This window comes from Rhincodon typus, chromosome 2 (assembly GCF_021869965.1).
Source record: "Rhincodon typus isolate 14 chromosome 2, sRhiTyp1.1, whole genome shotgun sequence".
In the NCBI taxonomy this organism is placed as follows: domain Eukaryota; kingdom Metazoa; phylum Chordata; class Chondrichthyes; order Orectolobiformes; family Rhincodontidae; genus Rhincodon; species Rhincodon typus.
In genome coordinates, this window is record NC_063333.1 from 119038010 (window position 1) to 119062496 (window position 24487).

General features: G+C 39.0%; 1 protein-coding gene across 2 annotated transcripts in view; it reads left to right on the plus strand.

The window, feature by feature from the left end:
* LOC109910684 (lysine-specific histone demethylase 1B) overlaps positions 1–24487 on the plus strand; it is a 59271-nt gene that overhangs the window by 30931 nt on the left and 3853 nt on the right. The window contains exons 9-13 of one of the 2 annotated variants that reach the window (XM_048606668.1): positions 4305–4421; positions 10782–10907; positions 19065–19187; positions 23648–23800; positions 23891–24013. In XM_048606668.1, coding sequence (XP_048462625.1) covers positions 4305–4421; positions 10782–10907; positions 19065–19187; positions 23648–23800; positions 23891–24013 — 642 coding nt within the window. The remainder of the gene's footprint in view (positions 1–4304; positions 4422–10781; positions 10908–19064; positions 19188–23647; positions 23801–23890; positions 24014–24487) is intronic. The other variant, XM_020509914.2, reaches the window with a different exon arrangement.

The window sequence follows — 24487 nt, forward strand, 5'->3', positions numbered from 1 at the left end:
TATCTCCGATTCTCCAGCATCTGCAGTTCCTACTATCTCTGAACACTGCTGGTCACAGGTCTCCAGTCCGAAAAGCAACCCTCCACCATTACGCCGTCTCTTGCCATTAAACCAATTATGTATCCAGTTGCCAAGCTCGCCCTGAATCCCATGTGACCTAACTTTACTAATTAGTCTATCGTGCAGAACCTTGTCAAAGGCTTTACTAAAATCTAAATACAGGTAGTTCTGATATAATGTGATAGTTGCGTTCTTGCATGATCTCATGCTATAGAAAATCACGTTATAGGGAAATTGCTATACCTGTACGGCAGAAAGTTCACATCATCCAAACAGTGCCCACTACTCATCAATTGCGTTACAGCCAATTTGTTTTCACGAAACACGCATTGTAGCAGAACTACCTGTAAACAATGTCGACTGCTGTGCCATCATCAACCTTTTTTGGTAACTTCCTCAAAAAACTCAATCAAGTATGTGTGACATTACTTTCCTCGCACAAAACAATGCTGACTATCCCTAATCAATTTTTGCCCCTCTAAATGTCCATAAATCCTATCTTTTATAATCACCACCTCCCAACAATTTACCCACAATTGAAGTCAAACTCGCAGGTCTGTAGTTCCCCGGTTTCTCATTACAACCTTGCTTAAACAAAGGTATGACATTGACCACCCTCCAGTCATCAGGCACCTCGCCCGTAGTTACAGATGATGCACATATTTCTGCAAGGTGTCTTGTAATTTCCTCACATACTTCCCACAACATTCTGGGATACTTTTAGATCAGGTCCTGGAGATTTAGCCGCCTTTTATATTCTCGAAGACCTCCTAAACTTCCTCCTGTAATGTGAACTGTTTTTAAAACGTCAAAGTTTATTTCTCTGCGTTCTCTAGACTCCATTTCTTTCTCCACAGTTAAAAACTGACGCAAAATATTCATTTTTGTATCTTTCCCATCTCTTAGGGTTCAACACAAAGATGACCTCCTTGATCTTTAAGAAATAATACCCTTTCTCTAGTTACCCTCTTGTTGTTAATGTATTTGTAGAATCTCTGGAATATCCTTAACCTTATCAGCCAATGCTATTTTATATTCCCTCTTTGCCTTCCTTTTTTAAGAATGCCCCTATGTTCTTTATATTATATGAGAGATTTGATTGAACCAAGTTGTCTCTATCTAAAATAAGATTCTCTTTTGTTCTTGACTAGAACTTCGATGTCTTTATTCATCCATTGTTCCTTAACCTTACCAGCCCTGCCCTTCACTGTAACAGGAACAAAATGCCTCTGAATTCTCGTCACCACACTCTTGAAAGCCTCCCACTTGTCAAACATCCTTTTACCTGCGAACAATCTACTCCAATCAATTTTTGAAAACTTCTTTAAAATTTGCCTTGCTGCAATTAAAAACCTTAACTTTTATGGAAGGCTTTTACATAACCATTTTGAAACAAATAGAATTATGATTGCTCGACCCAAAGTGTTCCTCCACTTTTACTTCAGTCTTCTGCCCTGCCTTATTGCCCAACAGAAGGTCTAGTTTTACTCCTTTTCTAGTAGGAGCATCCACATATTGATAAAGAGAATTTTCTTGAGCACATTTGACGAATTCTTTACCATCCAAACCTTTAACACTATAGTAGTCCCAGTCAATGTTTGGAAAATTAAAATCCCCCATCATTACAACCTCATTGTGCTTGCGTATATCTGAGATCTCCCGACATATTTGTTTCTCAATTTCTCTCTTACTATTGGGGGTCTATAGTATAATCCCATCAAAATGATCTTTCCCTTGTTGATTGTAATTTCAACTCATATATTTTCACTGGACGAGTTACAGCAGTAATATATTCCTTAATCAAAAACGCCACCGGCCCCTCCTTTCTTGCATCCTTTTCTATGCTTCCTATCACATCTAAAACCTGGAACATTGAGCTGCCAGTTTTGACCATCTCAGTCAACTTTCTGTAATTGCTATGATGTCTCAATCCCATGTTCTTAATCATGCCCTGAGTTCATCGGCCTTATCTGAAACACATTGAAATAAATGCGTCTTAGCTCTTCAGAGTTACTACATATTCACTCTCTTGTCTTGCTTTTCTAATTGATGTGCTTTCCTCGCATTCAGAACCTACCTCATTAATTCTTCCACTTAAACTGCTACTTAGAATTCCTCAACTCCCTTTCTCTCCTAGAATAAAGTCTCCCTTTAATGTAATGGGCAAATCTCCCTACTAAGGTATTGGTCCCTTTCCAGTTTAGGTTAGAACCATCCTTTTTTGAACAGGTCTTTTCTATCCCAAAGACATTCAATTTGTCCAAAAACCTGAATACCTGAACAATACACCAGCTTTTCAGCCATTGATTTATCTCCTTTTAACCTTTTGTTCCTTTCCTCTCCGAGTTTGGCACAGGGAGTAAACCAGAAATTACTATTAAGGTTTTAGTTTTTAAACTTCTACCTAACATCTTTAATTCACTCTGTACTGCTTTAGTATTTTCCCTCAAAATGTCATTCCTACCAATGTGCACAATAATTTCTGGCTTCTCAATTTCACCTTTGAACAATATGCTCGTAATGTTAAGAAATGTCCTTAATCCTAGCACCAGGAAAGCAACAAACAATCCCAAATTTGCGTTCGCTGCCACAGAATCGCCTTTCTATGTCCCTGACAGGAGAGTCCCCTATAATAATAATTCTATTAAATCTTGTCAAATGGTATTTAACATAATCGTTCCAAGTGCAGTAATGTACTGGCCCTTCCATTTTCCTCAGACTATCCCCTTCAACTGTTCCAAAAACTGCATATCTATATGATAGAGGAATAGCCACCAGAGACTTTTGAACTACCTTCTTAACTTTCCTGATATTCACATCTATCTGACTGATCCTGCTGGTTGATAACTTTTCTAAATCTACTAGCCGTCTCACTCTGTACCTTTTATATAAGGCCTTAATAACATTAAGCATAAAAAAAGTTTCAATAACAGCTTTATTTTCCTTGGGTAATTAAAGTTAGTTTACTTTATATACAATGTTAAAATGGAAAAACGTAAAATGTATATATCAAACAAATAAAAAGTAAATAAAATCAACCACTTAGCTGATTTAACTGAATAAAAAGGATTCCTCTTCAATAAATTCCTCTAAGGAAAGTAAAACTTGAGCTGACCACATGTAGGACTCTCCAGAACAAAAACACAACTCCTTATTCAAAAAAAACACTTTGCAAAGGGTTTGTTTTTAAAAACCAATGTGAAAGAAACTTCTAAAACACATACAGACATTCTTTTAATTTCTGAATTAAGAATAAAAAAACCTCAGCCGTTCACTGTAGACCTTTTTTTTTAAAAAAAGGATGTTTGGAAAAAAAGTCGTGATTTTTGTTTGGTTTTTTGGATTTTTTTTGAATGTTAATAAAATAAAATGGAAAGAAATCTTACTAGTAAACTGTAATGATTTTAATAACTTATTAAAAAAAACTATTTTAATTAAGCCTGCAATCCAGGAGTAGCTGCAAGATCCACTTGGCTTCTCAGCAGTACTCTTTTGAAACTGTTGTTTCTTGCGGCTTCTAAAATCCTGTTTTGAAAATGGTGCTTGCCAGTACTTAGTAAGTACAACAACAGACCATTTGACTAAATGGTTCATGCTGTTTTTATGCTCCGTATGAACTTTCTCCAACCATCATTCATGTGATCATATGTCCATAAGCCTCTCTTCCTTTCTCCTTCAAGTGTTTATCTTGTTCCACTTAAATTCCTTTTTCCCCTCACGTTTATCTGATTTACTTTAAATGCATCTATGGCATTCTCCTTACTATTCCTATATGGCAGCAAGTTTCACATTCTAACTGATTTTTAGGTAAAATAGGTTGATCCTGAACTTCCTAAGGGATTTTTATTAATGACTAACTTATTTTGATGACCTAAGCTTTGGTCTTCCTGAGGTGAAATACTTTATGCAGTGTATACTTTCAAAATCTTAAAAACCTCTTTCTGGTTACTCTTCAGCTTTCCTTTTCTTGTGAATAGAGCCTCAAATTGAACAATCTTTAAGTTTAGGTAAATAACTACATAACTACAGGAATTGGGCTACCTTTTGGTTTCATCCCGGACTCTTCCTTTAAAATTTTAGGAGTTTGTTCCTCTTCATGCATAGCATTAGCAGACCTAGCGTACAAATTGTACAAATCTCTTCTGGGTTGTTTATATTTCTAAAAAATTGTGAATACTTGTTTAAAATGTCTTAGTGATTTACAGTAGCTTAAGTGACTTATCATTTTGGTGTTATCTTGACAGGTCTTGATTACTGTTCCTCTAGCTCTTCTTCAGAAAAACACTATTCAGTTTTATCCAGCTCTATCTGAACGGAAACTCAAGGCTATCAACAGTCTAGGTCAAGGGGTAATTGAAAAGGTAAGTGGAAGTTTAATTAAAATCAATTGCCAATAGTAGTTTGCCACATCTATTAGAGTCATAGATTCATACAGCGTGGAAACAGACCCTTCGGTCCAACCAGTCCATGCTGAACATAATCCCAAGCTAAACTAGTCCCACATGCCTGCTCCTGGCCCATATCCCTCCAAGACTTTCCTATTCATGTAATTATCCAAATGTCTTGTTATTGTACTTTCTTTCATCACTTCTTCAGGAAGTTCATTCCATATGCAAACTACCCTCTGCTTAACAAAAAGGTTCCCCCTCATGTCTTTTTTAAAATCGCTGTCCTTTCACCTTAAAAATGTGCACCCTAGTCTTGAATCTCATATCCTGGCGAAAAGACAACTGCCATTAACTCTATCTATACCCCTCATTATTTTATATACTTCTATAAGGTCACTTCTCAATTCCCTACATTTCAGTGAGAAAAGTTCCAGCCTTTCTTTATAATTCCATATCTGGCAACATCCTGGTAAATCTCTTTTGAACCATCTGCAGCTTAATAATATCCTTCCTATAACTGAGCAACCAGAACTGGACGCAGTGTTCCAGAAGAAGCCTCACCGATGTCCTGTACAACCTCAACATAACGTCCTAATTCCTATACCCAAAGGACTGAGCGATGAGGGCAAGCGTGCCAAATGCCTTTTTAACCATCCTGTCTATATGTGATGCAAACTTTAAAGAATTATGTACCTGCACCCCTAGGTCCCTCTGTTTTACAACACTACCCAAGGCCCTACCATTAATTGTGCAAGCTGTACCCTTTTTTGTTGTACCAAAATGCAATATCTTATGTTTATTCAGATTGAACTCTGCCATTTTTCAGACCATTGACCCATTTGATCAAGATCCGTTTGTCGTTGAATAAACTATAAACGCCCCAGTAAGCTAGAGATATAAATGAGAGAGGCTAGTCTGAATAGTTGAATTGGCAACACTAACCTCAGTATTTGTGAAAATGTGAATGTATTTGTTTTTGTCTGGGAATAAATAAAGTGCATGAGCTGTCGTCTCTTGGTATTCTTGGTGAGGGATGTTCCTCTTAAAGTGAGGCTTGTAGTTCATTGCCTATTACACCCAATAACGGCTCAACAATTTGTCTACCACTATGCAGCTTGTGAATTAATACTGTTGTTAGATATGTGACGTCCTAAAGATGGTTTTGAATCCACAGCCGCTCAGTTCTCACCTGAAATCGAGGATTGTAAAGACGATGAGTTTTTTTTTGTTAGTTTATTATTTTTCGGCTATGAATGGCCTGTTGATGTCAATGTATTTTTTTTTTAAACAGACTTGTAGATGAAAATGTGGTTGTTGTGGGAGACAGCCTGGGTTAATAAATAAGGATCTAATGCCAACTACAAGAGCTAGATTGCTGTTTTGAGATATGCTTCCCATTTGTACCTGTCATTGAACAACATATCTAATTTTGCTAAGGGGACAACTGGAGACTGCTCAAAAATCAGAGAAATATAAAATGCTCATTTTCGTGGGACTAGGAGGCTAAAAACATGTTTGTTATCAGTCAATATGAGCAACCCATGCTGCCTCCTGCAATCCCTCACTTTAGGTTTAGTATGATCAGTAAACTTGACAGAATAATTGGTTTGTGGCTAAGGAAAGGAGTAGATATTACAAGTTCTGTACAAACAGTGCAAGCTTCAAAGCAGATAAAAGTAATTGCATTTTAAGTCTTGTATTCTGGAGAGATTGCAGAGGAGTGGAATGTAAGTATTATTTTAAAATTGGGCCAATCAACATAAATTAAACTTTGGTTCATTTAAGTTTAATACCTGTCAGTGAAAACACACTGAAAATGTGGTGAGATTTGGTGAATAAATTGTGGAAGGTGATGGTGAAACATGTTTTATATTTTTCGCAACCTTTTAGGTGAACAGAGTAGTCAGGGAAATGTAGATGCTAGGTGCTTGCATCTGTAGAAATTGATAGATTATCACATCTACAATTAAAACATGGCAGTAGTTATCAAATAAGACATGAAACAGAATGACGTATAAAAAGTAGAAACTGAAGTTGGCCATGGAAGGGTGCTTCCCAAATTGGAAAGGTTTTATGCTCAGTGAAGAAAACAATTTCCCAATTTGTAGATACTATAATAAGAAGCAGGGGCAAATGAGACAATGCAGTTGTTTGGGCTCTAAGGTGTATGTACACAGAACTGGGAAAATCTGTTAAATGGACTGATTTAATAAACAGTGGCAGTAGGCATTTGCAAACTTGTCATTTCATTGGTGACAAGGAGGTGCTTAAATGGTTTGTATCCAAGGTCAAAGCAAATACATAAATAATCACAATAATTAATTGGATCTAAAGGATCAAGTTAAAATTAAGTAAACAGTTGTAAATATTAAATGGATCCAAATTGTATTAATGTAAAATCTAGGGGATCTACATTAAAAAAGAGTAAGCGCATCATAAACTGAAGACCTGTTATGTAAATGTGTAGATATTCTTGGTCTGTGCATCTTTTGTGCTGTCTATCTAGCAAATGCTCTCCCTCTCTTCTGCCTCGCTGTTTGGCAGATTGTGATGAGCTTGCAGTTTAAAGTAGCAACAGACCATAAATCATTGGTCACTAATCTAAATGTGAAAGAAACTGCTAAAATGCTATTCGCGTTCAGATTGAGACGAATGAATTATCACTTAGCAACTGACTACATGCAGAAGTACCAGGACAACAGAAACTTGAAGAATACCAGCAAGTGCAGCTAAGAAACCAGAGTTGACTTCATACCAGAGGTTGAAGCCTATATGTCCAAAGTTGCAAATGATCAACTGACTACAGAATGAAACCTGCAAAGATCTGGGAAGCACAGAGGTTTGGTGCAGATTGTAAAGTAAGGAAATTCTGTTTGAAAGAGTAGTCAAGATATTTCAGTACTTGAACAGTGTAGACATTTTATAGTTATTGACAACAAGCCAGCCTTGATAACTTAGTCTCTGAAGAATTTCAATAGTATTAAGTTCATTTAGCATTAGAAAATGTCATGCAAGAATGCACCAGGGATTTCAATACATACACATGACTGTCCTTAAATGATTGACAGTTGTGTTTCACGTGTGATGAACAGCCGAGAACCTAGAAGCACTATTACCATCTTTTCCATCAAGGTCGTCAGAATGATTGGGAATGAATTTGTTAGAGTTCAAAGCTAAGATCTTCAATTCATATCATTTGCTGCTGAAGTAAAGAATGTACATAAGATTACCACAGAAGCTGTGATAGAGTCACCTGAAAATCTTCTCAATGCTTGGCGTTCAGGACATTGTAATCTTAGACAAAGTCTGCAGTTTGCAAATGAGCAGTTCAATCTATTTGCCTGTGAGTGCAATTTTATTCCTGTCATAAGTTCACTACACTATTCTCGAACAAATGGAGAAGCTAATTGAGGTGTGTGTACAATCAAGACATCATTGAAAAGAAATGAACCCTTAAATCTCACTATTAAGCCAGAGATGATCACCACTAAAGGTGAGACTGGCATTATCAGAGTTATTGAAGGATGGATGACTGAGAACACAACTGCTATCTCTGTCTCAGAAGCTACAGCTAAACATCACTGAGAATAGCCAAAACACACGAAAAAGATATGAAGAGCAGAGAACCAGTTGGGTTAGACATGATAATAAAACATACAGACACGAGTTACCAGAGCTACAGCCTGTGGAGAAAGAATGGACAGGAGATCAACAGAGAAGGTAGTATCATGTTTAAAAACATGCAACCAAGATAATGTGGGTTTGAAACAGATCAAGGGATAATAGGAAGAAATCATAGTGCATTGATGCTATTAAGCAAGAAGCCAATATAAAAATGGAATGATTCTCTGAAGAAGGGGAACAAGAGAATGCTCTGTGACTATCTGAGAGGAAGTGGAAAGGAACGGTGTACACCCTTGAAAACTTTAGAATGAGACCAGAGCCAAAGAATGCTGTGATTTCTGAGATTTTAGGAGGAGGATGTTCATGAAGAGGTAAAGATTTCAGGGAAAATGTAAGGTAATGAAACATCAACAGAACATTCATGCTGTATAAGGACATCTTTTCTTTATTCCTTCCTGAGATGTAGAATTTGCTGACTAGGCCAGAACTTATTGCCCAGAGAACAGTTAACAGTCAACCACATTGCTGTGGGTCTGGAGTCAAATGTAGGCCAAATCAGGTAACGATAACAAATTTCATTTCGTATAGGAAATTAGTAAACTAGATGAGTTTTTATGACAATCAACAGTGGTTATACATGGTTGCTATTAGAGTAGCACTTTTTTGCTCCAGATTTTTGAGTTCACATTCTGTCATTAGCCGGAGGCTCTGGATTACTTGTCCAGTTACAATACCACTTCTCTGCCTTCCTACCTCCATTTTTATATGCTATCATCAGTGTCACATTCTGTAGAGTCTAAGAAAATGTGACTATCTGTGCAGTAAGTAGAGCTTTAAGGAAAACACCTTGAATTGCAGAAACAGTACTTAAGATACTGAAGCCAGTTAGACCTTGTACACACAATAAAGCAATTTGTACATCATTAAAACTGGGACCAGTATTTGCTCAATGTTAACTTAAGTGGGCATGGTATAAGCCCCTTATTGATGGTAACAAGGATGGAACATCGGTGTGGAGAAGCAATGCGTGCAGAGAACCGAAAGAAGTGAGTAGCTCAGTAATAGGAACCTTCAAATGGGACAGAAGTGAGGCCATTTTAAGATGCTTTGACATGCGTACATAAATGCAAATAATACTACATAAAGAAAAACTGTTTACAGTGGCAGAAGAGACAACACCGTGTAGAGCTGGAGGAACACAGCAGGCCAGGTAACATCAGAGGAGCAGGAAAGTTGATGTTTTGGATCGGGACCCTTCTTCAGAAATGGTGAGGGGCAAGGGAGCTGGGAAATAAATAGAGGGGTGGGCCTGGAGAAAGGTAGGTGGGATGATGATAGGTGGATGGAGGTAGGGAGTGGTGGGGATTGGTCAGTGGAATGAGTGGGGTGGATAGGTGGGAGAGAAGATGGACAGATTGTCAGGTCAGGGAAACGGGAGGGAGGATGGGTGGGGCTGGGTATAGGTGGGTGGTTTAGTGATAGGTAGGGAGCAGTGGGGATTGGTCAACGGGAAGGGTAGGGTGGATGGGTGGGGAAGATGTTGGACAGGTTGTGTCAGGTCTTGGAGGTGGGGATGAAAGGGAGGTTTGGATGTGGGATGATGCTGGAGGTGGGGAGTTTTTAAAACTGGTGAATTCTCTGTTAAGGCCATCGGGCTGTCGGCTCCTGAGACGGAATATGAGGTGTTGCTTCTCCAGTTTGCGTGTGGCGTCATTGTGGCACTGGAGGAGGCCCAAGATGGACGTGTCATCAAGGGAGTGGAAGGGGGAAGAGTCAGTTGAATGGGAAAGAGCAAGATTCTGAATAATTTAGAGCTGTTGAGTAAGTGAAATGACCAATGCCACATTACTTTCAATGAGGAAAAGCATGTGTTAATATATGTAGGAGGGCAGTTTTACTAAAGGAGTAAAGATTATGTTTATGATTGAGCTCTAGGGTCTAGTAAATACATCTATGTTTGCATTTTGTCCCCAAAATATTCAGAATAGAAAACAAAAGTTGCACTTGATCAAACCCTCATCTCGAGCTGCGTGTAGATTGAGCCTTCTAAATGTCAGAAGATCATTTTGGAAAGGGATGAGAAAGAAGCAAGAAACATTTTGGTGTACAAGGAGTTTTAGTATTTTTAACATGTTTTGAACTTTAATTAATTGAGTCCATGTAAATAGGACTTGACTCAATATGATGACTTATAAACTTAACAGGAAAGCTTAAGAAATATTTTACAACAAAAAAGACATTCTATACGCTTCTACAGAATTGTACTATTGGGGTACTGCCTCTCTCGCTCAGTTGCATTTGAACTCAGAATTCTGTTAACATCTTGTATACGTTAAGTACAGACCTAGTCTGATAGACAAAGCACTGCAACATTTCAATGAATGCATTCTTGAAGCTCCTGATTGGCAAAGTGTTGAAATGCAATAGGAAATTTTAAAAGAAACTCTGCCATCTGCTGCTACATAGAATTTTTCAAAGGTTACATTCCATATACTTGTTTTTTTCCCTGCAGATTCGTTTCTCAGTCACTGAGTGAAGGCCTGTAGAATTATGCACTTTAGGATCGTTGTTTAATTCAGACCTTGTGTTAATGCATTTGTGATCCTTCAACTTCTAGAAAATGATAATCTGCTCTCATTCTGGGAATTGAGTGGATACTTTTGAAAATGAGTATCAATCACTAAAACAGTACTTTTTTTATTCTTTTAGATTGCCCTCCAATTTCCATATAAATTTTGGGAGAAAAAAATTCAAGGAGCAGACTTCTTTGGCCATATTCCTCCCAGTCCTAACAAACGAGGACTTTTTGGAGTATTCTATGATATGGATCCACAAGTAAGTGAATTAATTTTGCTCTTTGGCACTAATTTTAATACAGTCATAAAGTCGTATAGCATGGGAACAGACCCCTCTGGTCAAATCAGTCCAACACCATCATAATCCCAAAGTAAACTATTCCCGCCTGCCTGCATTTGACCCATATCCCTCCAAACATTTCTTATTCATGTACTTGTACTTGTCTAAATGTCTTTTAAACATTGTAACTGTACCTGCATCAGCCACTTCCTCTAGAAGTTCCTTCCACACACGAACCACTCTGTGTATATAAAAAAAAATTACCCCTTATATCTTTTTTTTCTTTAAATCTTACCCCTCTTTCCTTTAAAGATATGTCCCCAGTCTTGAAATCATCCACCCTAGGGAAAAGACAGTTGCCAGTCACATTATCTATATCCCTGATTATTTTATAAACTTCTATAAGGTCAAAATAAAAATCTTAATGCCTCGTCCAACCACCTAAAGTTAAAATAAGTGAGGAAATTTCAAGTAAAATATGGCAGTAATACTGCAAGTGGGAAGAGGAGAGAAAAATAAAACTAGAAAATTGGGTGGGTCTTTTTAAATAAAACTGTTCTCGTGCTTTTCGTACCAATGCCTAAAGTGTAAGGAGCAGCATGATTCAACCAATCCAACAAATATAATTGGCATGTTTCTATTGCAGTACTGATTTTGTAAAAGGTCAATATGTTTGGTGTTCTGAATTGACAGTATTTACCTTGACAATGAATTCACAGCACTGGTAACAACAATGAAACTACTGCATGTACACAAAGTTCAGTGTTCATGGCGATGCTTGGTGGTATCGTCGATGGATCAGTAATCCAGAGACCCAGGTACTGTTCTGGGGATGCAGGTTCAAATCCCACCACAGCAGGAATTTGAGTTCAGTACTAATCTGAAATAAAAGAACTATTTTGTAATCTTTGAGTAACTGAAACAACCATTTTACATTCCCTGTCCTCCCACATGTATTTGAAAATACTTTCCCAGATTGAAAGGAATCAAAAGAAGGAGTATTGTTAATTGTTGTAAAAATACATCTGATTCACTAATGTTCTTTGGGGAAGGAAAACCGCTATCCTTACCTGATCTGGCCAGAAAATAAGGTGATGACTCTGAACGGGCTAAAAGATTGCAATGGGTTGAAACCATTGGCATCAACCTACGTACTAGAAATGACAGCAGCCCTGGTTACCCTACAGAGTTGTCCTTAACCACATCTGGTGGCTAGTACCAAAGTTAAGAGAGCTGTGTCTCCGACTACTTGAGCAATGGCATGACAGCTAACTGATTTACATCCAGTCATACTCATGGAATCTTTCTACCTTACATATACTGTCCTAGAATACAACATAAGCCTTTGGTATATCCTGTCCTACAAGTAGGATACGCCCAGCAGAGGTGGCAGCACTGTAACATATAGATTGCAGGGTTGCCCTGCAAGTCCTCAACATTGACCCCATCACCATCTGTGCTATATGGGTTAGAAGTTGAACAGATCTAGCAACTTAAAACTGGGCAACCATGAGGCACTCTGGACCATCAGCCAGAGCAGAATCATACTCCAATACAATCTGCAGCCTCATGGCCTAGCATATCCTCCACTCTACCATTACCTTCAAAACAGGGGATCGACCCTGATTTAGTGAAGATTGCAGGAGGATATGTCGGGAGCAACACTAGGTGTACCTAAGACTGAGGTCAGCTGGTGAAGCTACAAAACGGGACTACTGTATTTGTGTCCAAACAGCATTTGCATCAAGTGACAGGGCTAAACCATCCCACAATCGAGGAATCATATCGCAGCTCTGTGACCTGCCACATCCAGTAATGAATGATGGTGGACAACTAAACAACTCTGTAGTCAAGGCAACAGTTCCACAAATATGCCCATCTTTAATGATGGAGGAGTCTAGCACACTGTGCATAAGATAATTCTGAAGCATTTGCAACAATCTTCAGCCAGAAGTGGCAAGTACCTTATCCATCTTGGCCTCCTTGAGGTGTCCTGAACATCAGAGATGCCAGTCTTCAGCCAATTTAGCTCGTTCTGTGATGTCCAAAAATGGCTGAAGGCACTGGATACTGCAAAGGATATGGGTCTTGACAATATGCCAGCAATTGCACTGAAGATATGTGCTTCAGAGGATGCTGCACCCCTAGCCAATCTGGTCCAGTTCAGCTATGATACTGGCATCTATGTAACATTGTAGAAAATTGTCTACGTATTGTCCTGTACATAAAAAGCAAGACAAATCCAACCTGGCTAATTACCATCCAATCAGCCTACTCTCAAACATCTACAAAATGACCATTGACAGTGCTTAGCAATAATCTGATTGCTGATGCGCAGTTTGGTTTCTCCCAGAACCAGTCAGCACCTGACTTTATTGCTACCTTGGTTCAAACATGGACATAAGAGCTGAATTACAGAGGCGAGATGAGTATGACTACCCTGGATATCCAGGCCACGTGATATTGTGGCACCAAGGAGTCCTGACAAAAATAAGTGAAGGGAGTCTCTCTGCTAGTTGGAGCCATACCCAGCACTTAAGAAGATTGAACTTCACAAGGGATCATAATTCTTCAATTTTGCCTATTCGGCTTTATAGCTAGCTCTTGAGAGTTGCTGCATGATGAACTGCCTCGGTGACTGCTCCTACTCTTATAACCCTCTTTTGCTTGATCTATGCTCCCTTGGACTCAAACTACAGTCCAGTATTCATTCACAAGCTTAACCTCAACTCTTCCCTGATGGCTAGCTTCACCAAGCTAAACTGCCCAGGTTTTTCTGTGAACTCCAATCTTACTCAGTTGCATTCAGTTAATACTATTTGTCTGTCTTTCAAGCCCTATTCTCCCACATGCCCTGGCGTACTAATGCTTGAAGGCTTTTTTTTGAGTGCCTCACAACTTCCTCTAACACTGAGCCAATGACCTTCCATTTTCTCAGCTCCCTAGGACCAGTTGAGTCCTGACTTCAACGCTTAGAACTCAAGAAGTTTAGGAATTATTAGAAAGCTATCAGCACTGAGGCATTGACTCTACATTGAGTTGCCAGACACAATCTGTGTAGTCTACACAAGTGGAATGTTTGATCTGTCATGTATGGAAAGTCATGGATCCAACTGGCATCCTAGTTGACCACGTGCAGGAAATATGTCCAACTGCAGAAACTTGAGCTTTGTGTTTTGGAGCTCAAGTATTGGCTAGAAATACTGAGACACGTCAGTGAGGTTGAAAATTACATGGATAACACATATAGAGAGGTGGTCATGCTGCAGCTCAAGGAACTAGAAGAAAGAAGGGAATGGGTGACCACCAAGCAGTCAATGAGAACCAGGTCAGTGGTGCAGAAGTTCCCTGGGGTCCCACTCAAATTGTTTTCTATTTTGGAAGATGATGGCACTGGTTCCTTGGGAGTGCAGACAGCCAAGCTTCTGGCATCCCAAGTGGTCTGAATGCACAGGAGGGGACGAAGAGGGCAGGAGTGATAGCAATAGGGGATTCATTAGTTAGGGGAACAGACCAGTGTTTCTGTAGCCACAAACGTGACTCCAGGATGGTGTGTTGCCTACCTGGTGCCAGGATCAGGAATGTGGCAGTGGCTGCAGGGCACCCTGGAGGCGGAGGATAACAAGGCGAAGGTCAAGGTGCACATTGGTACTGACAATATGGGTAGAATGAGGGATGAAGTCTTGCATCAAGAATTTAGGGTGCTGGGCAGGATCTCAAAGGTGTGGTTGAGGGATGGGCAGAACTGGCAGCTATACATTCTGGAGTAGAGGATTTTCAGGCAAGCAGGAAGGAAGGATGTAAAAGGAAGTGGTGTTGCCTTATTAATTAAGGAGTCAGTTACTGTAGTGAAGAGGGATGATATCTTGGAAGGATCTTCAAATGAGGCTTTGTGGATAGACCTTAGAAACTAAAAGGTGGCAGTCACACTGCTGGGTGTGTTTAGACCCCCAAGTAGTCGGCTGGCAAAAGAGGAGCAGATATGTAGACTGTTCAAGGAGGGTGTGAGCACAATAAGTACCCATATTAGGGGATTTTTAACTTTCCCAACACAATTGAAGTAGTTATGGTGTAAAGAATTAAGAGGGGGCAGATTTCTTAAAGTATTCTGGAGAACTTTTTATAACATGTAAAGGTCCAACAATGGACAGTGCAATACTGGACCTAATTTTGGGGAATAAAGCAGGGCAGGTGTTTGAGATAGCAGTGGGAGAGCATTTTATTTTTAAGTTTGTTATGGAAATGGATAAAAATGGTCTGCAAAAAAAAAGGTTTTGCTTTGGTGGAAGGTAGATTTCATTAAATAAGGCAGGCAGTAGTTGATGTGGACTGGAAACAGCTACTTTTACATAAATCTACAACAGAATAGTGGGAGGAACTTTTAAAATGGAATGGTGAGAGTACAGGTCCAGCATGTTACCCTTAGGGTGAAATGTCGGAGCAACAAGCCCAAAGAACCTTGGATGTCTAGGAATATTCGGGATTGGATAAGAAGGAAATGAGAGGTTTTTTACAAGTATAAAAGGAACAAGGCAATGGTGGCCTTAGTGGAATATAGAAAATGCAGAGTGATATTAAGAAAGCAATTAGGAGAGCAAATACTGAGCATGATGAAACACTGGTAGGTAATATTATGAGGAATCTTGGTATTATATAAAATAGAATATGTGTGGAGTAGGACCCATTTGTGACCAAAGGAGCAATCTACAGCCAGAGGACATTGGTACAGTGCTAAATGAGTACTTAACATCTGTCTTTACTTTGGAGAAGGAGAATGTGGATACCAAATACAGGGAAGGGGACTGCGATGTCTTAAGCTGTACGTAGAGTGAGGAGGTATTGGAGGTTTTGGCAGGCTTACAAGTGGACAGATTCCCAGATCCAGATAAATTGTAACCCAGGCTTCTATGGAAAATGAGGGAGGAAATTATGGGGGCTCTAAGCCAAATTTTTGTTTCTTCCTTGGCCACAGGGGAAGTGCTAGAGAACTGGAGGACAGCTAATGTCGTTCCACTTTTTTCAAGAAAAGTGTTTTTTGACCTTTGAAAAGAGAGAAACCAGGGAATTACAGACCAGTGAGTCTCAAATCAGTAGTAAGGAAACTACTGGAGAAAATGCTGGAGGAGAGAATTAATCTTTGCTTGGCAAGGCAAGGTAAGGTTTGATCAGCGATAGTCAGCATGGCTTTTTCAGGGGAAGGTCATGCTCACGAAATTTGAATTTTGAGAGGTGACCAAGTGAGGGTAGTACACTTGGTGGTTTGTCAAAGGCTTTCCTGAAATCCATATGGGACATTGATAAAGCACACAGGATCCTGAGTGACTTGTCAAGTTGAATCAACATTAGCTTAGTGGTAGGAGACCGAGAGTGGTGGTAGAAGGCTGGTTTTGTGACTGCAAGGTGGCGTTCACTGGCTCACCACCAAGGATCAATTTTGGGTCCCTTATTGTTCATGATATGCATAAACAATATAGATGAGAATGTGGGGGAAATGATAAGTAAGTGTGTAGGTGACAAAGATAGGCCAGTGAAGAAGACTGCCTTAGATTACAGGAGGTTATAAATAGATTGGTCAATGGTAGATGGAATTTAACCCTGAAAAGTGAGGTAATACTTTTTTTCCAAAGTATAACAATACAAGGGAGTACTCGATGAATGGTAGGACACTAGGATGTTCAGAGGAACAGAGATCTTGGTGTGGCTTCCTGCAGATCCTTACGAAGGCGGCAAGTTAACAGTGTAGTTAAGGTGGCATATGGGACTCTTGCCTTTTCAAGTTGTCGGAGATGACAAGAACAGCATGGTTATAATGGAGCTGTACAGGACTTTGATTCAGCCACAGTTGGAGTACTTTGTGCAGTTCTGGTCACTGTAGGAAGGATGTGATTGCACTGGTGGGAGTGCAGAGGAGATTCACCAGGATGTTGATGGAATGGAGCAGTTTAGCTCCGAAGAGAGGCTAGATAAACTGATTGCTCTAGAGAAGAGAAAGCTGAGGCCTAAATGAGGTGTATAAGATTGAGGGACATGGACAGAGTGGATATAAACTAGCTTGTCCCCCTTAATAATGAGGGGCCATAACTTTAAAGTGAAAGACAGGAGGTTTAGAAGGGATTTGAGGAAATGTTTTTTCACCCAGACAGTTCTGAGAATCTGAAATGCATTGCCTGGGAGGGTATCTGAGGTAGGAAACCTCTCAACCTTTAAAAAGTACTTGGATGGTCATTTGAAACGTCATTAACATTCAAGGTTATTGGCCAATTGCTGGAAAGTGGGACTAATGTAGATTTAGAGCTGTTTTTGTCAGTGCAGACTCAATGGGCTGAAAGGTCTCTTCAGCTCCGATTTACCTGCCTTCCCATCTGTACAGCTAACTACAGCATTTCTAATATGGAGTCTGCTTGTCTCCATCTATGTGCCTTTTTCCAACTCGCTATAACCTTTGAACTGCACATCAGTGCCCCCTAAATTCTCCTGAAAACCTTGGATTAAATCCCTCCGAGATAGTAGGAACTGCAGATGCTGGAGAATCTGAGATAACCAGGTGTAGAGCTGGATGAACACAGCAGGCCAAGCAGCATCAGAGGAGCAGGAAAGCTGACGTTTCGGGCGTAGACCCTTCTTCAGAAAATTAAATCCCTCACCTTTGCTGGGCAGAACTGAATGGTGCCAACATTCTGAACCAGTTAAATGTAGCATGTTTGGAACTCTGCACCTAATGTTACAATCTAGGAATTTTGGAAATCTATTTCATCACTGATGTTAGCACTTTCAGAAGTTCAATCTATATAAATGTAAGGTCTTCCTTTAAACAGCATTGTTCACCACCTTGAGATGCACAGCTAGTGAAGTACAGCCATCACTTGCTCGCACTCCTAATCTGTTCCTAGGAAATAGTGTGCTAAATTGAAACGTAAATGAAAATTGCTTCCCACATGAAAAGGTAATAAGGCTGGGTAACATTCCTCACTTGTAATTTTCACATTTCTTCATTATTATAGAAAGGAAGACATGTCAAAACTTTGTCTTGAACCCAATATGGTAAATGTAAGATTACATTTTAAATCATTGTAACAGTTCATCCTGGGGAAACTGGTGCTGATTAGTTAGCAAATCAGGTTTTGCTGCGGAAAAAGCAAGGCAATAGACTTGAGTTTGGAGAGCCAGTGGTTCCCTGTTGCTGCCTCCATGGTGATGCCTTGACAAATCAGAGTGGATTTGCCATCAGTTAGCAAACTTTTTTCTTTTTATATCAATTTGAAATTAGGCATTCATGTCTTTATGCTGATGAATGCAAGAGGAGATATGTTGGCAATGTATTTCTCTTCTCAGCAATAACTTAGTATGTCATCTTGCTTACCAGTTCCTACCTTTTTTTAACTTGCCGTCACTCCTAAGTTTTTGCATCCCTCCTCAGCCTTTCCACTTGCCACCTGTCTGAAACACAGCTGATTTTTGAAAATCCTTGCATCTCTGCTGAAATAACGTCAAATAAATAACCATCTTTTCCCAGACATTACTTGCTATCTTTCTGTTCCCTCATTGGGTGAGGTGCTGATCATTTATGCTGTTGCCATATAGCCTGGTTGGCTGCATTGACCAGGATTAGCAGAATACTCTGTATGTACCATAAATGCAGCATTAATAATCAAATGAGCAGCACTTGATGGGCTGGTATATAGTTAAAGTAGGGTGCTCAATTTAGAAGGAGCTTTGATGTGAACTGATAGCCAATTAGGAGGTGGACTATATAAGCAGCATAAGAATCGTTGGAGCTTAAGGAAGAAATCATTTGTACAAAATGAGCTAAACTTGCTTGAATTGCACCTCCAATATCGAAATCATCATAAGCGAAATTTGTAGAATTTAAATGAAACATCTCTGAGCTGGTTATTGCATATGGACTTTTCTATGCAGATGGTCATATTTGTTGAGCTTAAGAGTTAAGGATTCTTGCATGTGAATTAGGCCATTTTAAAAAATAAAAAAATCTATCCATTGATATAATTGCATAAAACCTTTTAGTGTACAGTCCTCATAGAAAATTTGATTTTGTTTTGTCCTTTGTCAACAGGTCATGGGTTACTTTTACATGGCCTACATTCATACCATTTCTACATGTTTTGAAACCTGCAGGGTGAGCATTGCGTTCTGATGTCTGTGATCAGTGGAGATGCAGTGGCTGTCATTCAGGATATGCAAGAACAGCAAGTGGCAGAATTATGTATGAGTGTCCTCCGAGAACTTTTTAAAGAAGAGGTAATAAAATGCAACATTAAAATACTATTAAAGAAAATGAAATGTTTTTCAAAATGCTTTTCCTTACAAGAGATCAATCTAAATTTTTGTGACTAGATATCGATACCTAGATGTATTCAAGCAACTGTCTGGGTAAATAACAGTATTGCAAGTAATAACATCTCCCAAAAGCAAAAATGGCACAGTCAGCAATTAAACCTAAATATCATGCTTGTGTTTGGATGAAAAGGGGGAGCAAGGCTACCATAATTAAATATTTTGAAGGCCTATTTGTGTTGATACATTCAAAAATGGTAGGTTTGTATGATTTATTAATTTCACTGGATGTTGTTTGCTTTAAATTTTCTTTATATCCAGAAGTTCTTGTAGATGAGAACAAAGAAAATAGGAGTTGGAGTGGATCATACAGCCCATTGTACCAATGTTACCATTCAGTAAAATCATAACTCTTCTGCATCCACTCCATTTTCCACCCTATCTCCTTGATTGCATTAGTGTCCAAAATTCTATCATTTAGTAATAATGAGCTTTTTTATGTCAAAATTCCAAATATTGGCAACTCTGAGTAAAGAAAGTTCTCCTCAATTCAGTCCTGAATGGACAAAATCCTATTCTACTCCTGAGAATGTGATCTATAGTTATAGTATTACATCTCACTGGGGTGGCATGCTGGAAATTGATCCCTACTATCCCTGGAGTTGTCATAAAAACTAAAGACTGTGTGCATACTTTCTAAAGATTCCTGAATTTACCTGGCTTTCAGACCCAGGTTGACAGCCCTGTACGTTTTAAAAAATGTATTATTTGTGACAAGTAACTAGATTTTACCTACAGGTAAACAATTATGAACTTTTGACCTACAATTCTACTAATGAAAACTCATCCCCTTATAAATTTCTACTTAAATGTGCACACACATACAGGGAGAAAAAAGGGTGTTATAGACCGAGGGGAAATCTGGTTCCTGTTCACAAGGATTGCTTGGATGATTCTTATGATTTGTTGTGCTGGTCAAAATTCTGCTCCACAGTCATCCTTCTCCCAAATACTGTTGCTGGTTTGCAAGATGCACAGGGTGGCTAGTTCACTTATGGAGGGCCTCTGACTTATCAATTTGAAGTCACAACTTACATCAATTGAAGTAAAAGTAAACTGGTTTTCTTCAGGCTTAAAGTGGTTTTTATTGCAGAGAATGGAGCGAGCTTCTGAGCTACAGGAGATTTGATGACTTCTGTGTTTCTTGTTCACAGCTCCAAGCTATTAAGCTACCTGAGAACTAATCACATTGTTATTGGCAGCAGAAGGCCTTTGTGATCGATAACTGGTCACTTGTCTACAGACCAATCAGCTACTTGTACCATCAAAAGCTCCACCTGTACACAACACCTTAGACCCAGTTTGTCTGCAATTACACTTTTTAACCATTGCTCAATATGCAGCTGCGAAAACTATCATTGCAATGAGTGTTAAGTTACTTGCTTTTAAAACATGCATCAGTCTTCCAGTAATCCTCTGGTTTTTAAAAGTTTAATTTCTCATTCAGTCAACAATGTAAAAAATATAGGAAAAGGAAAAAAAAGTTCAGCATCTACAATAAACAGTCGACTTAGAGAAATAAGCTCTCAAAATCTACTCTGTCAAGCCCTCTCAGAAGATTATCTTACCTCATGAATTAATGTACAGGCTTTCTCCAGGTTGTGAAGGGGTTCCATTTTTGACTCACTTCACAAATTAATTTGTACACAAGTCGGAACACCATGCCGGACAATATATTATAACCATTCTTGTGTATAAAAAAAAAAAATCTTCACAGGTCAGATCCTTTAAAATGATTACTAACATACTTCTCTATGGGATCATGTTCATAAGCATGAGCATGAGCGTATGTAAGTCGGGGAGCCCAGTCGTGAACCCCTGTATGGCAAGAATATTATCCCTTAGGTAAGGACACCAAAATTGTACACAGAGCACCAGTGTGCTGAGGTGATTGAATGAAAAAAATCCACATTCATTTGGAGAATGATCGTCATTAGTTAGGTTCGCGTTTATTACCCATTCCTATTAGCCTTGAAAAAGGTGCTCATGAACTGCTGCTTTGGACAGCCTTGGTCCATTTGGTATAGGTATTCCCATGAATCTGTTAAGGAGGGATTTCTTGGATTTTGACCCAGTGGTACTGCAGGAGTGTTGATGAATTCCAAGTCAGGATGGTGAATGGCTTGAAGGGAATATATAGGTGGTAGTGTCCCCAGGTATATGCTGTTCTTGTTCTTGTGCTTCTAAATGGTAGTTATTGAGTTTGGAAGATGCTGTCTAAGGAGCCTTGGTGAATATCTGCAATGCATCTTGTAGATAATGTTTCTGAACGTCAGTGGAGGGATGAACATTTGTGGATACAGTGCCAGTTGAATGACTGCTTTGTCCTGGATGGTGTCAAGCGCCTTGTATTGTTGGAGCTGCACTCATCCAGACAAGTGGGGAGTATTCCAGTCACGCTCCTGATTTGTGCCTTTTATGGATGGTGGACAGGCATTGGAGTTTTTTTTATTATTCATTCACAGGATGAGGGCATCGCTGGCTAGGCCAGCATTTATTGCCCATCCCTAATTGCCCAGAGGGCAGTTATGAGTCAACCATATTGCTGAGGATTTGGAGTTACATGTAGGCCAGGTAAGGATGTCAGTTTCCTTCCTGAAAGGACATTAGTTAGGTGAATTATCCATTGCAGGATTCCTAGACTCTAACCTGCTCTTTTAAACACAATGTTTACATGTCTCTTCCTGTTTGGTTTCTGGCCAGTGGTAACCCCTGGATGTTGATGGGGGGAATTCAGCAATGATAATCCATTGAATTTCAAAGGGTAATGGTTAGATTCTCTTTGGGTTGAGAAGGTCTTGCAAGAATGATCTCTACTTTTTGGTAAGTTTTCAACTTTGGCACTTTCCTTGAGAAATGACATTGATGTAAGCAGGACCTAAAATAACCAAGCACTTTATCACTTTTATACTAGTGTCACTCATCAGATGACCTTTAATACTCAATCTCTGTCTGCCTTTGGCAAGAATACTTACCAGCTGTACAAAGTAACCCTCCAAAGAAAGATGATGGGCTCTTGTGTTGCAGTGGTAGTGTCCCCATCTCTAAGCCAGAAGCCTGAATTCAAGTCCCACCTGCTTGAGAGGTGTGTCATAACGCATCTGGACAGGTTGAATTATACAAAATCTCCAAAGTAAGGTGACTTGAGAACAAATTGCACATGCGTAGCTACTTTTAACATGATAAAATATCCCTAGGCGATTCATAGTGGTATCAAATTGTCTAACAGTCATGTAAAGACACGTTGGGATTTTAAACATCATTTAAACCTGTTCTTACTTTTGTATAATCTGATTGATTTTGAGCCCAATTTGCAAAGAATGAAAAGACTTCATGGCAAATAATGTATTTTCATGAAATAATTAATTATGTTCTGAGGGTCTGTTGATCACATCAAAACTATATTACCAGACTTGTGTTTTAATGTCTAATTCAGACTATTGGAATGAGTCATCTTTACCAATGTTGGAGCTATATTGAAAGTAAAATTTGTTGACTTGCTCATATTTCATCAGGATATCTGGTGTAGGACAGGTTAGTGACAAGAAATTGTCACAATGCAGTTGAATGCTTACAGCCAAACTTTGGACTGCTATGCTGTGGTTGCTTTGCTTGCTGAGCTGGTTCGTTTGTTCACAGACGTTTCATTACCCTGCTGGGTAACATCAGTGCAGCCTCCGATGAAATGCTGGTGTGTTTTCCTGCCTAGTATTTAAACTTTGGGGTCTGTTGGATTTGATTACCTCATTTCCGGTTTACTCTCGCAGTCGTGTATGTATAAGGTCTAATTCTGTGTGTTTGTTGATGGCCTTCTTGGTGGAGAACCAGGCCACTAGGAATTCTCATGCTTGTCTCTGTTTCTTCTCTCAAATAGAGACAAGCACGGGAATTCTTAAAGGCCTCGTTCGCCACCAATAAGGCCATCAACAAGCACAGAACTAGACCACCACTGCGAGGGAAAACCAGAAATGAGGTAATCAAATCCTATGGACCCCGGAGTTTAAATACCAGGCGGGAAAACACAACAGCGCTTCATTGGAGGCTGCACTGATCACGTTACCCAGCAGAGGAATGAAATGTTGGCGAGACAACCAACCACAACATCCACAACCCGAGCTACAGATCTACTCCAAGAACCTTTGGACTGCTTTTTAGTTATGGGTATTATTACATTTTAAATATGTTAAATCTCCAATTGTTAATTAACAAAAGGCTTCATTAACTTGCATTCAATTCTTTTAATGACGAGTAAATTTTTAATTTATAATTGCAGGAGCTACATAAAGAGGTACTTCAGTGCTTTCTATTTTGAGCATTTGAGCCTCTCAACCTATTTAATATCTTAGCACTTAATATCATTACAGGAAGTTCCAGATCCAGTCAGATATTTTGTTACACACTGGAGCAAGGACCCATGGGCACAGATGGCTTACAGCTTTATAAAGGCAGGGGGAAGTGGTGAGGCTTATGATATAATCGCTGAAGATATACAAGGAAAAGTGTTTTTTGCTGGGGAGGTAAGCCGGTCATTCAAAATGCAATTGCCAATTTTTTGAACATAGTTTTTTTTAAAAAATATTTTCTTGTGTATTCCTATTTGTTCTAAGGTGCTTGTGAAGGAATTACTAAATCTAAAGAACAAAAAATGCATTTACATAGAGCTTTCAAATCCTCAGTACATGAGTACTTCAGTCAACTATGTGGAAGGTGTCAGTTTTCAAACATTGAAGGTTAGCCAAATGCTAAATTTAAAAAATGTTGTAGTCTATGGACTTGGTACACTTACGGCATTTATATGATGTGTAAGTTGTTCCCTAGCTGGTACTTGACTAATAAATGCATGGATTAATTTTAATGCCATGTATCTATCACAACTAAATTGACACACATTAATTGTAAATTAGTCTGACTGTGCAAACCTGACTGTTTCAGCTTCATCTGCCAGTAGTAATGGTATGATTCTGCAGCACTTTCACTAAAATATGTATAAGACAACCAGCTCTACTTGGAAAGTTTTTTTTTTTTGTAAATTAACAATGATGTAAAATCATAATTTTATGACTTATTCCCATGTTGTCATGGTTATTTTCTAATGTTTGTAGTCAGTTGTATTTATACAATGAGAAATAATTTTCTTTTACAAGCAATTAATTTTCTCTGTTTTATTGACATCCTGTTTTAACCACTGCCTGTATTTACAATTA